General features: G+C 45.4%; 1 protein-coding gene across 1 annotated transcript in view; it reads right to left on the reverse strand.

The window, feature by feature from the left end:
• LOC144153216 (beta-hexosaminidase subunit beta-like) overlaps positions 1-13,353 on the reverse strand; it is a 51,056-nt gene that overhangs the window by 14,262 nt on the left and 23,441 nt on the right. Inside the window, exon 8 of the mRNA XM_077684869.1 lies at positions 9,573-9,714. Coding sequence (XP_077540995.1) covers positions 9,573-9,714 — 142 coding nt within the window. The remainder of the gene's footprint in view (positions 1-9,572; positions 9,715-13,353) is intronic.

Raw genomic sequence — 13,353 nt, forward strand, 5'->3', positions numbered from 1 at the left:
GCGAATAAGCATATTTGTCTCGTGGTTGTAGATTTATGGTAATTCAGCTTCACCTATGGGCAAAGAGATTCATCATTACCATCAGCGCCATTTCGATGCACGATTGACTAAGAATTTCGTAAAGTTGCGATACCAAGCAACATTCAAGTCTCATGTCACTTTGTAAACTCTTGTGGCTTCTCAGAAAAACGCAGAGATGTGTAAACAAAACGCTCTTGTAGTACTTATGGCCTTCCTAGCTAAAGGCAGATAGAATAAACATGTTGCTTGCCACTGCAGCATTGTATCTAAAAGAACGTTCCATGAGAGTCTACGTCACCTAGTTCCGGAAAGTACCGCAATCAACACCGCCCTAATGGAAAAAACAAAATGTAGTCGATCCCTGTTTAAAAGGCATCGGTAAAACACGAAAGTGAAATGTGCCTTCACAGGATCATCTGAATGTTTATTGTGCACCGATATGAACTTGCACATTCCTACTTATATTTAGTCGGTATGGGACCATTAGAGGCATCAGCATTACACACTGGATTACACGCGCCGGAGCATTGCGTAACTTTTATTGAAACCCCAGGCACTCGCAAACCGTGCGAACGACACCTAACGGGTCGTCAGTGGATCGTTTGGTGAAGTCACGGTCTGCTAATGGGAAAGGAGCAGGATTTTCGGGTAGGCGGCAGTCTTGTGGGTGTTCTTGGCGAGCGACGTCTTGTTGGCGGGTTGTTTCGGCAAAGGTGCGACCACTTCGTTCTTGCCCCGTGGCGCGTACGGCCGACGCTTGCGTTGCGAGGAGCTCAGCTTGTGGAACGCGAGAGGCAGAGTTCGTAGCTTGGACCGCGAATGCGTGAACGCGTGCGGCTTTACGCTTTCCGTATGCGCGTCTCTCGCCGCACCAAAGCAGTCAGGAGAGCGACATTCGCCAGTCGGCGTCGTTTCCTTTCTGCCTTAATGAAACAGTTCTCTTACGCGGGGCCACGGTGGAGAAACCATGCACGCGACCGTCACACCCGCAGCATAGGCGGCGGATAAATGGTCCAGCTTACGCTGCTACACGCTGCCCTATCGAGGCGGCAACCATCGGTGTTCATTATCATTACGACGCACTACTTCGCTTCACCTCTCCTAGACGGCAGCACCATCTGAATGGGCAATGTTTAAGAAAGGATATAAGGTGGTTTCTTAGACCTACACAGGCTTGAGTTTATACCCCGTTGGCGGAGCGTTCACAGCTCCTGTTGCGGCCAGAGTGATCGTGGGCTCGAATTCTAGCGCCACCACGTCAATGGAACTTTTTCTGGCGATGTCATTTGCGTGACGGATATGACGTCGGTGAGGTCTTGCTGTACCCCGGCATAAAATATTAATATTTGTATCTGTATTTGGGGGAAAAGGCCATTGTGTCGGCAAGGTGGTACAGAGCTTAAGATTGAATACCTAAACAGTAGCGCAAGAATTACTTGGCGTCCTCGTCTTTACCCCAAAATACTGCTCCAAAGACAAAACAGATTAGTCAAACACCTTTGTTTTTAGTGCACTATGACTATGCTTCGGTTGCCGAAAGAAAAAAAAAAACGTGCTATGGGAACGAACTGAAAATATTTGCCTTCTGGCTGCAGTTTTCAGTTAAATAGCTCCAACTGTCGCGCAAATGTAGTGGTCATCCCTGTCATTGTTCCGTACCTTTTTGGTGCTGAATTGGGCAAAACTTCCGTACGTCTCGTGCTGCAGTTTGAAGCATTGAAGCTTCGCACGCAAATACGGCTTTGAGTAATCAAAATATACAGGTGGTACGTACAACCTTGCCCGTGATAGGTCAACCAGTTAAACCTGCCGCTTCTCAGTGAATCGTCCTCAGAACAAATTATGTCAAAGGACTTTATCATCGACATATAGACAGCGTAATCTTAGCGACCAATTGTCACATAGTGTTTATTGGGAAAGTTTTCATAAAACATGGGTTGCAGGCAATTTTGTGACGAGCATTCTAAGAAAGCAAAGAACGCCGCACGCGCACAAGGAAAATGCGCCTAACCCTACCGATACAAAGCTTTGATTTGAAGCAACGTCGTAGCGTTATTGTGACTGCGGCGAACATGTCCCTCGTGTTCAGGACGTGGAACAAACGAGGCAAGGACACATTCGAGCGCATTGCGCACACCACGACATCCGCAACTTCGAGACAGAATAGTGGGAGGCCAGGAATTCCTCTCGAGAGCAACTGCCTCAGAATGGCGGTGAAAGACCACGATCCGCCCAGTGCGCCATGCGTCACGAGAGAGGGCTTCCTGCCCCTGCCGGACGAAAAAAGACAATTGAGATCACTTCATTCCCCAATGTCCCTGAAGTCTCCGAGCCGTCCCAACATCCCATGCTTCACCAATACAAATGCCGAAGGTGACGCTCAACGAAAGTACATGCATGCGTGGGTGCCAGCACCGAGGCAGCATCGAGCGTCTCAAAGCAAACAAAGCGCGAGGAACACAAGCCTACGCGTGCCACAGGCAAGGGTGACTCAGCCGCTCCGGTCAAAGTAGACGTCTAAGCACGCGAAGTTAAGGACGTGAAAGAAAGGTTAGAACCACCGTTTGAGTTTGAGTACGTCATGGTTCCAGACCTCATGAAGGTGAAATCGTTATCGGAACTTCTTGAAACCCGACAATCACCAACCGTCACATCGGCACCGGAGGTCGCGCACATGCAGTAGTCTGAGCCGCTTCATTTCCCTGAAAGTATAAAAGCGGAACCACCCTCACGGAATGCTTGGGCTCCGTGTTAAAAAAACAACAACAGAAACGCAGTATCGGTACTTGGCCTTTAACACGAAGAGAAACTTGCCAGAACCGGAAGTTAACAATAGCAGACACAAGCCATGCGAAAGGCTCGTATAGGACACTGCTCACATCACTCCACCAAAGCAACAGCAAAACAGAAAAATGGAGAGTTGCCCGACACCATCTTCAGTAAAGCTGCTTCCAGCCTAAGGGACTACAAACCTTTGAGGAACCTGGGAGCACGGGTCGGTTGTCGCCCTCTTCGCCTTGGCGACGTCAGGCTGTGCAGAAAGCTGCGCGGTAGTGCATGCACAGCTGGAGACAACAGAGGACAAAATTGATCGACAGCTTTACGAGGATTGACCTTATGGACCCGAAAAGTAGTTGTTACGATTGGGGATTTATTGTTCGATGCTCTTCTGTTTAAGGCCAGATACAAACGTTGCAGTCGCGGGAGGATGTTTAATCTCTCCATGGGTATGCGGCCGTCGTAACTATCATCATAAAGAGCAATCGTGTCATTGAAGTTGTTATCCCCGTTTCGGGCAGCCATGGCTCCGGTCTCGCTTCCGTAGTTATTCCATTACATTTTGTTAAAGATGTGATCAGTTGTTCAAACAGTGAAACGGAAGATTATGGTAAACGGTCTGATGACTTCGGTACAAATCCAGCAGGCTGTCTTTAGTCACAGTCTCGCTATGCTCGCAAGACGCCTGAACACGTGCATGCACCGGCCGTCAACAAAATAAGCACCGTCGCGAGGCGCAAAGAAAAAGTCAACCACATGGTTGCGAATGACGCGTAAACGATCCGTGCGCTTAAGGCGGAACCGCAACTCAGTGTAGGGAAGTGTCAAACGCTCCAGGAGCGGCGCATCAGCTCGTAACGCAACCAGGAGTCCAAGCAGTCACTCAAGCTATGCGACGACCTAGCGGGCTCTCAGCGGAAGCACCGTCCTTAAGGAATGTGTTTGAGGAATAAACAGGAAGGGGATCGAGACGCGGCGCCAGCTGAAGCCGTCTAACAGTTGGAAAGTTCGGTTTGCGCGGCAACGTGTGTACCGGAAAATTGAAGGGCTCTGGTTGTGCCCCATAATAGCGATGGTGAACGTTGCGGGTGCGGAGGATGTTAAGTCTCCCGCTGGGTAATGCGCCAGGGATCACCATTATAGTTATGGAGATTCCATTGTAATTAAAATTATCTACCCTGTTTCGGGCAGCTAAGGCCCAGTATCGCTTCCGTCGTTCTTCCGCATCAGGAAGGAACAAAGAATATGCAAGAAAAAGTGCACATGCGCATACGCACTGACCACAAAGGATGACAAGCAACGAAAGCACTGATCAAAAAGAGGCGAAAAGAGCACGTGAACGCAGACGGGCCGGCAAATCATACAAACATGGAGCTGACTACGCAGCCTTCCTTTTCGTGGTACGTGCTCAAAGTTGAACTGACGCACTTGTCATTATCACGGCTAATCTAGAAGGCTTGTACATGCCCTCTAATCGTCTGATTTTTGTACTTGAAGAGCCCCTCGTGGCTAACAAAAAGTGACTTACACGCACGTATTTTAAACGTTTTTGATGGGGAGGCAGATTTACAGATTTGCCATTTTTTATAGTCCCGCCGTGCCCCCTGAGTAGAATATTCAAGCAATGACCCCCCTACCCCACGTACACTTTCCCACAAGACGGGGGCATTCGGTACACTACACATGTTATACACGGCACAAAGGCATGCGTGCTCCTTTTTTGTTTGTTTTTCTTTTCTTTCTCACTCCACCCCTGCTGCTGCCTCTGTCAGTGGATTTTAAGGCTTGTCAAGCTGCCTAGAGTGGCTTTTTCCCAGACAAATCCACCATAAAATTATGTATATTTTATGGAAAATAAAGCAATTGAATTCAATTACATTTGTTTGGGTTGATCTCTCTTTTGTCGGTATTTTTGTTCTTGGTCAACGGACACAGTTAGCCTGTTTTATTTCCCGCTGAGAATATGACTAGCCTACCATATCGGTATCCGACATTCTTCAACCACTGTAGCATCTTGTGCGTATATCGCATGATCTCCAGTTTCTTTTCCCGTTCAGTGCACTGCGTCTGGTAAACTGGCTGCCTGGAGGCGACTAACCCGCACGTAAGCACGTGTTCCCACGGAGTGTTGGGGCGACTTTTTTACAGTGGATCCAAGGCTTGACATAGAGATGGCCCTCTTTTTCACTATTCTTCCCTATTTTTGAGTGCCCAGATGCGTAGTTAAGAAGCGGTTTTACTGATCTGGGGTTGTACCACCGACGTATATGGTTCTCTGCAAACGTTATTCTTAGGTCCAGAAACTGTATACCCCCTCCTACGGTAAGCTCTCTGCTGAACTTAAGCCTTTCAGTATTGCTGCAACTAAGTGAGCAACAAATTCAGACAAAAAGTGTACTTAAAGATACATGGGAAATACACACAGTGGGGGAAACTGTCAGTATACATTTATATCTATTTCTCAAACATTTGTTCAGTTTGGATCTTCAATTTATGATATAAATATGGTTATGGAGTTGGTTAAATGCAGCCGGAACATAGCATCCTTGCCTTACGTCAATAGCTTTTATTGAGACGGCAAATGATGTCAGGCTTTTTTAAATTAAGCGTAGGTATATACAACGGTTTAGAATAATTTGTCTCGAACTGTTTAAAAATATTTGTTTCGCCCCACAAAAAACCAAAGCTGGGGAAGCGTAAACTAACATTTACATCGTATCTTATGTTCGTTGACAGAGTACAAAGAATTGAATCGACCCTATTTATCCGGCGCATGACATAAAATTCATACACTGTGATTCTGTATCGAAGAACAGTAGAGACCAAACCATGCACTACAGTTTTAAGAAAATACAAGGGAATAAAGTATCTAATTCACACAAAGACACAAAACAGACCGAAGGTTCGACAAATGTACGTTAAGTGAGTGTTCCAGGATAAGTCACCTGTAATAAGCGTACCAAGGTATTTAAAAACGGTAAGCTTGTTTGTTTGGGTAAAACACGATTTTGCCCCATTTTAGCACCCCCCAACATGTTTGGGAAAATCGGGTTAAGCCCGATTTCTCCCCAAATTGACCTTTTCAGTGAAGCGATCGGCACAATCGTGGGCTGACGGTCCGCCGTAACACCACTGTCAAATTCATTTAGTATTGGCATGACTCTGCGCTCGCTACCTTCGGCTGGCAAATGCTGTATTTACATTGTTGTGCCTATGTAATGGAAGCTGTGATGTTGAGAGAACTTTACCCCGGCTGAAATACGTTCAACGATCGGACAGGTTTCGAACGGAGATCGACATGGGGCGCATCCAGATGTTAATGTGTGCAAGCAAGGATGTATAAAAACGTTAACCAGCTCTGTGAATAGCATGTGTTATTTATGTGAAGTTGTCAATGCTCTTTACGGTCATCATTACTGATTCATTTCCAAACAAAACGACAAATTTCGGGGAGTATTTTCTAGAAAACCCTGATGTGCCTACGATTTGTACCTTGAAAGAAACACCAAGTTTAACGCGTTAGAGTTGACAAGCTCGTGATGCCTTGTGATAAAACAAACAGAGTGTATTACTTAGTATATGTGTAGACTTCACCCGAAAAAACCCGAATTTGGGAATGGTTTTAAAAAGAGAACCCGATTTGTCCTCGATTATTAGTTGAGAAATGGCACCCAATTTTTACCCACTACTTAAAAAAAAAAAGAAATCCGAAAAAGAACAACCCTAAAATACGGCATATATTCCTGGGGAGAGAAACTAAAAGGTAAGCAATGAGAGCCCTTTACAGACGAAGGGGTATCAATAATAACTTGGCGCAGTGGGTTGTTGAAACAAATCAGCCGAGTGTTAACACGATTGACAGAAATAAGGTTTGCCGAGAAACAATGCATCATTTCCTGAACAGCCTCTTGTAATGTTGATATCGCTACTTGGTAAGTAGGCACCTTGGGCACATTCATGGTGTCATCTGCGTTTTGATATAATGAACCACATGCACAAGAACACAAGTAATTCGAAAATCAGTTAAATAGCAAAAGGCTCAATATTTATCTCTTGGGAACACCGAACAGTATTGGTAGGAAATCACTTCGAAATTTTCCCACTGGGACACACTGGTGTCTGTCAATTAAAACATTTTCATGGAAAAATTATAATATTTCCCGAAACATAACCTTAAAAGGTTTTTGAGCGAAAAAGGGGGAGAAACACTGTGAAAAGCTTTACTGATATCTTGTAATACAACACACATCACTGAGTTTCTAAAAAGAATAGTTAAGCAGATCAGAAAACAATCATCGAATAGTAGTTGTGTGTCACGGCCATCAATAAATCTGTAATGACGCGTAGCGAGCACACCATGCGCATCTAAGAAGTTTGTCATCGTTTTAGCCAATTTTTTTTTCCAATATTTGGATCATACAAAGCAAGCTAGAGATGGGCCTATATTTCTATGTCTTTCTGTGCGGAGCTTAAAAAAAAACTGGTTTACCTAACGCGGTTTTCAAACTAACAGGGATTTTGCCACTGTCTATTGTAGCTTTTAAAAGAGATAATAAAATGTTATTGAATGACTACGCCATAAATTGTGAAATCATTTATTGAAATTCAGTCAATTCCACGGGACTTGTTTGGTTTGAGTCTAAAAAAATACTCTTTACATCGCATTCGGAAAGAAGGTGACACATGCGAAATTCAGTATGTTTTCCGTCGTAGTACACTTCTGTAGAACAGGATTCAATTGTCGAGAAAAACGAGAAATGTAACTATTAAATTTATTTCTGACGCTTTATCTGCCCAAATAAAAATGTGAGAAAAAACATACATTGCGTTTACTATATGCAGGTTCACATCCAATTTCATTTTTTAGTCACCATGCCATTTTCTTGGCATTTCTTGAAGCGAAGACATGGGTCTAGAACAAGTGGAAGGCCAATAACCCGATGAAGGGAGGAAATAAATAAACTCGAGGGTAAACTGCGGACTGGAGGAGAGAAGGGCAGGAGCGGGTGGAGGTCAATGGGAGAGGCCTTCGTCCTGCAGTGGACCTGAGTAGGCTTCTGTTGATGATGACGACGACGTGTTTTTACTGTCTATGCGGGAATTGTAGAACTCGTGCCGGATGAGGTTAGGCTTAGCGAGACTAATCATGCCATTTACGCTGTTCCTTGCTTGTTTGATTTTCATTCTTAAGGCTACACAGATAGGGGCGGGTTTCGACGGGGACCATAACTTGTCCTTTACTTTAATGGGAGCTAATATGTGTGACGTCATTTAAATATTGCTCAGGTATGGTTGTTTTATTGTTATTACCCGAGATGACTTCGATGTCATGTTACTAATTACCAATACTAAAGGTATTAAAAATCGCGTGGTGACGTGTTCTGAGCAAACTCTAGCCAGTCATGCTTAGCGACAATTATAATATTATGACTTGTATCATGCATTCAGTTCTACAAAGATTATGTTAATCTCTTAACTAATTAAGTCTGTAGGCAATTAGAACTTTTATTTGGAGAACAAAATTTTTTTTCTTGTTTTCCTCAAAGGTGCGGCACCCTTAGTCTACTGATAAAGATGAAGACTGTACTGTGAGCATTTACTGATTTATGGACATTTTGACAAACCAGGATTTCTGTTTTCTTATGCGCCTCGTCGTCATACCCTCTGTCCGCTCTAGCTTGTTGTTTTAGATAGCGTCGAACTCAGCGAAAGCGCCACAATGAGATGTTCATCCCAAGTGGTATTCCTGAAGAACTCCTTCCCAAAAAACTAGAAGTTTTCGTTTTGTTCTCAAGGCGCTAGAGGATATTTTGTGTAGTGTCACCAAATGGCGACGTCATGGCCGAAAGGAAGAAGAAAGCGCAGAAGAAGTAAGGATCTGCCAACTTGGAATAAATAACACCAGAATTTGTTTTTACGCCGTCCGCATGTACAGTTATGTGGTCAAGATTGAATGACATCAGAATTTGTTATTACGCCGTCCGCACGTATGTGGTCAAGACAAGAAAGAACCAAACGGCCCAAGGAACGACGCGGCGTGTACTCCACTGATCACTAACCCAACGACTGCATCGACTAGAACAAGGAGGATGTTTACGTGCGTGCGTGCCTGCGAGTACTGTGTGAATCTCTTAGAATAGCCTGTCATCCTAATGCGTTACAATTCATTCCGAATTTGAAGTAAACCATGCTGTTTTTGTTTCATTGACACGTATGACAGCTCATTGGTAAACGACAACTCAGTACGCGTGACCGGTGCAAGCACCGCTCATGGCTGTCTAGGGGTCTCAAACAACTGATATGAAAATAAGATTGATCGTGACGTGTTGGGCACGTTATCAAGCTTAAACTTTTCACGACAGCGTAACTACGTGCAAGTTGATCTGTCAGAAAGAAAAATATTGTTCAGACAAACCCCCCAAAAGTGCAAATCTGAGTCTGTGAAATCAAAATTTCGCCCCAACTGTTGCTCCTTCACCGTATTGAGTTACACGAAGCCGAAAGTATCGTCATTTAAATCATAGATAGCTAATAAGCACGTTCGCAGTAGCTGGAATTCAGTGTACACATTTCTTTGAAACAGTGAAAGCAAGCTTAGCGTAAAGCTGTTTACAAATACCCACGTTCGAGGGAAACAGCATTATGAAAAATGGCAAAGGAGCCTGTTCCCATCTTGCCCTCTATTAGCTTCGTTTTTATTGTCCCCTTTGGTCAATCCACTTTGTAGCTGCCTTTCGGATGTTTCTCTGCCTCGCCTTACTAGGCGCACGTACCGGGAAAGGCCTTGCCGAGGGCCTGCGTGTGACCTGGCGTGTCCAGCTCGGGAATGACGCGTATCCCACGAAGCCGGGCGTATTCGACTATGCTGCGAACATCCTCCGGCGAGTACACGTGTCGCGGCGAATACGCGCCTTTCTGCGATAAAAAGACAATCAGAGCAGATGGTTTTGTTTGCGCTCATTGGTACACCGAGTCTCAAAACAGTGGGCGTATGGGCTTGAACATTTAAGGTTTCCAGGAGGGTAATTTCAGTTGTGAGGAACGCTTAAAGAGAGAAAATTATTACACAATTGCGAAACCCGGATACGTCAGAGGAAGAACTTGAAACCCAAAGAGGGACCTTAAAAATGTAAAACATTCTTACCAGTGTCAGCAAATGAAGCACGAATTACAATAATTTCATAATATTAACACTAACAATTTATTCGTGAATATACCACAAAAATACGTTCCTGCCTTCTATTATTCTAGTGCCAGTTAAACTTCGCCAAGGCTAAGAAGACACACATTTAAAAAGAAAAATTTGTTACTTTTGTCCGTGGAGGCAGTATGGTAAAAAAAAATCAAAGCTTCTTTCTTCAGAGAAATATGGCTAACACGCGAAGCCTCCCACCATCCCACCTGAGTCAATGTCAAAGCCTTAAATACAACTTGCTTCGTTATTGTCTGAATGGTGCAATGGAATGACACCTGCTTCATAGTGCGAGGGACCCAGGTTCGATTCCGAGCCCGAGGAGCGTCTTTTTTTTTTTTTTTGGGGGGGGGGGGGGCTTTGGGGCTTTCTTGCTGTGCGGTTAGCTCCGATCGAGGACGCCATTGGTGAGGCTTAGAAAGCTTCGCTTTAAAAATTAATCAAAATGCTCCTTGTGGCCCTGATGTCTGCTTACGCTTTTTTAGGCGAAAAATGAAATGCCTGAACTCCCCCGGTGATATTTATCAGGCTTCTTAACCGCTACAGAGGATTTGCGCCTCTTCCTTCACTTCCGTTACTTTGTCTTTTCCGCGAACTACTACGACAAGAAAATTGGGGACATTTCACTGCACAGCTTCTCCACAGTTGAAGTTCTTGGTAGCTGGGATGCACCTGTTCTGCGCATGCGCCGTCACGTTTACCCGTCACGCCATATGACGTCGGCGCAATGCTAGGCTAATTCGCGTTTCTCCGCTTGCAGCTGGCAACATGCTGGTGTAGCTTGGTGGGGACACATTCGGCTCCTTTTTTGGAGACCCGGATACTGTACCCATAGAAACCCCAATATACGCAATTTTTTAAACTAAGTGATTTACATAATGGAAGTTCATCCACGTGCATGGTTTGACCCAAAGTCAGACATTTTAGCCTGTGTTCTTCCCTTTTTCCAGTCTCGGCCACTTTCTCACGCAACAGGGTTAACAAAGGGCCATAAAGTCAAAATACAACTGTGTTTAGTTTGAAAGAACGAGGCTTCAGTGCTTCACTAAGTTTCATTATTGGCCTCGAGGACATACCGTGGCGCCACCTACGAGTGACGTCACTTGTAGGACGCCGAATCGTGTTGTCGTCTGCTACAACACATTTCCCGTGCGTATGCGGAAGCGTGTTTTTTTTTGTTGTAGCCACCATCTCGCCCGCTCCTTGTGGATTTGATGCAAATTACCAAAAAAGTTGTCTGTAAACCAAATAATTCGGGCAAGCAATCAGCGACTCGCTTGTTCCCGGCGACGCCGCCGCGTTTAGGTAGTTGCTACCATCGCGACCCACAGCTCTTACATATGCAGCCAGCTAACGCCAATTAAGGATGATGCAACTGATGTCGAGAAAAGTACGCTGTAAATTCATTATGAAATACTTGTGACGGGACATGTGTGTGCAAGCAAACACCTTGTAACACCGACGGAAACGCGTCGCTCACTTGTGATCTCACCGCGCGTACTGCTCGCGTTTGCCTGGTAAATGAATGACTATGCGAGAACGATGATCGGATTGCTTAGCCGCACATCCTTAAAAGTATTGCTATGGTCTGCAGTTTGGCTTAATCAGTGCCTGTTTCCCCTACGATGTTTTTATAGTCATGTCCGGATTTGATTAACGATCACTGCCGTAGCCTGTACTCTGCACGGCTGATGTTTACTTTTCGCTACTCTTCCGCAATGTATGAACGGTATGAACGCGAGTTTTAACGCCTTCGAGCGGGTTTGGACAAGGTTATATTTAGTTTTCATTAGGTGCTCGGCTTGGTAATTTATAATTGCAGTGTGTTTTGTATGTTTACAGTGAGCCGGCATTTCTCAAGCATCAATTTCGAAACTCACGACTGCTCACAGAAGGCGAGGCTGCGTAGGAGGCGAAACACGTCGTTAATAATTTCGGGTAATGGGGATATTTAGAACAGGAGAACCGAGCGCTGGGGGTCCCCAAGAAGTTAGAGGAACCCAAAGGCAACACGCACGTGTGCGACGGGAGGGCCTTCGCCAACAGCTCGCAGCTGGCTACGGATGCACGTAATCGGATGTTGGGAACTTTAGGCTTGGCGTCGCAGCAGATATTTCATCGCCGTTAAAGTTGCGAGTGACAGTCCCTAACAGAACGTTTCACCGCGCTTGGAACTCTGTAAGCGCGGTGATTTCCGTTGAAGCGATCGACAATCAAGATACCTGCACGGCCTCAGCCGATTCTTGCGCGCAAGCATAGCCATCCTTCGGCCGCTCGCCGCACCGTGCGTGAACGGGCCGGCGCTGCCGGGACCGACCTCCGCGGCCGGTCGGCGTAAATCACGGCAGATATTTGAGCATTGCTTTGAAAACCACAGCTGATGACCCTACCTATCAGAAATTTTCATCACACTAACATCCACTTTCACCAATCTGAAACTTCTTTTCCACGACTTGTGTGATTTTAAAAAGCGGCGACAAATTGTTGCTGCCGCGACCTGCGTCGGTTCGAGCCGCACCGTCGCCCGTGCGGGCAGGCGCGGCGGGTGCGTGTGCTTCTGCGAGCAATTAACGCTTCACGATTATACATTTCTTGCAAACAAGGGAAATCTAGAAACTCCACTCGGCGATCGTCATAGTCCACATTGTTGATCGGGAAAACAAGCCGCTGCTTACGCTTCGGTCGCATACACCACCACGCTCATGGTGTTTGCGGATAATCTACCACGGTTGATACGGTTATACAGTCACTATTAGGTCGATCTGCGCTTGATGCACTGAGAATTAACTTCAAACGAAGGAAATTAACACGAAAATACTTTTAGAACGCCCTTCCTAAGCGAAGTGTCACGCGTTGCAAGCCAACTACGCAGCAAGATAGGAACGGTGATCCTACAAGTGACGTCAAAACGATCGCAGCGCCGGCCTCTCCAGTGGTGGGCCTCGCGGACGGTTGTAACCGAAAAACGCAAGAAGCATTGAAAAGCTTTCAAATTTCGCGCTGCAGTGACGCGTTGTGGGCAAGAGGGATGTTATATAGGCCAGCACTAAAAAATTGTTACCAATGTGTTAGCTGCACCTTAGTGGTCAGGTGATGCGATCCAATTGAACTACAGGCCACACTGCAATTGCCCAGTCATGTTTTTCTGGCGGTCGCTTACGTCGATGGCCGCCAATCGCACAAACAAGATTTTGTGAAGTCATGGAAAAGTTAACGTAAAGTGGCTAAAAAGTCGACACTGATTCACAAGTTTATTATCTCTACGATTGGTTGTAGTTTGCGATAAAATATTTAATTGTTACCGGGAAAAAGCAGTCTTTTAAATAAACCAAACTTGTATTCTGTCTTCATCGATCCTATAA

This window comes from Haemaphysalis longicornis, unplaced genomic scaffold (assembly GCF_048455015.1).
Source record: "Haemaphysalis longicornis isolate Haplotype H1 unplaced genomic scaffold, Haemaphysalis longicornis Haplotype H1 scaffold_9, whole genome shotgun sequence".
In the NCBI taxonomy this organism is placed as follows: domain Eukaryota; kingdom Metazoa; phylum Arthropoda; class Arachnida; order Ixodida; family Ixodidae; genus Haemaphysalis; species Haemaphysalis longicornis.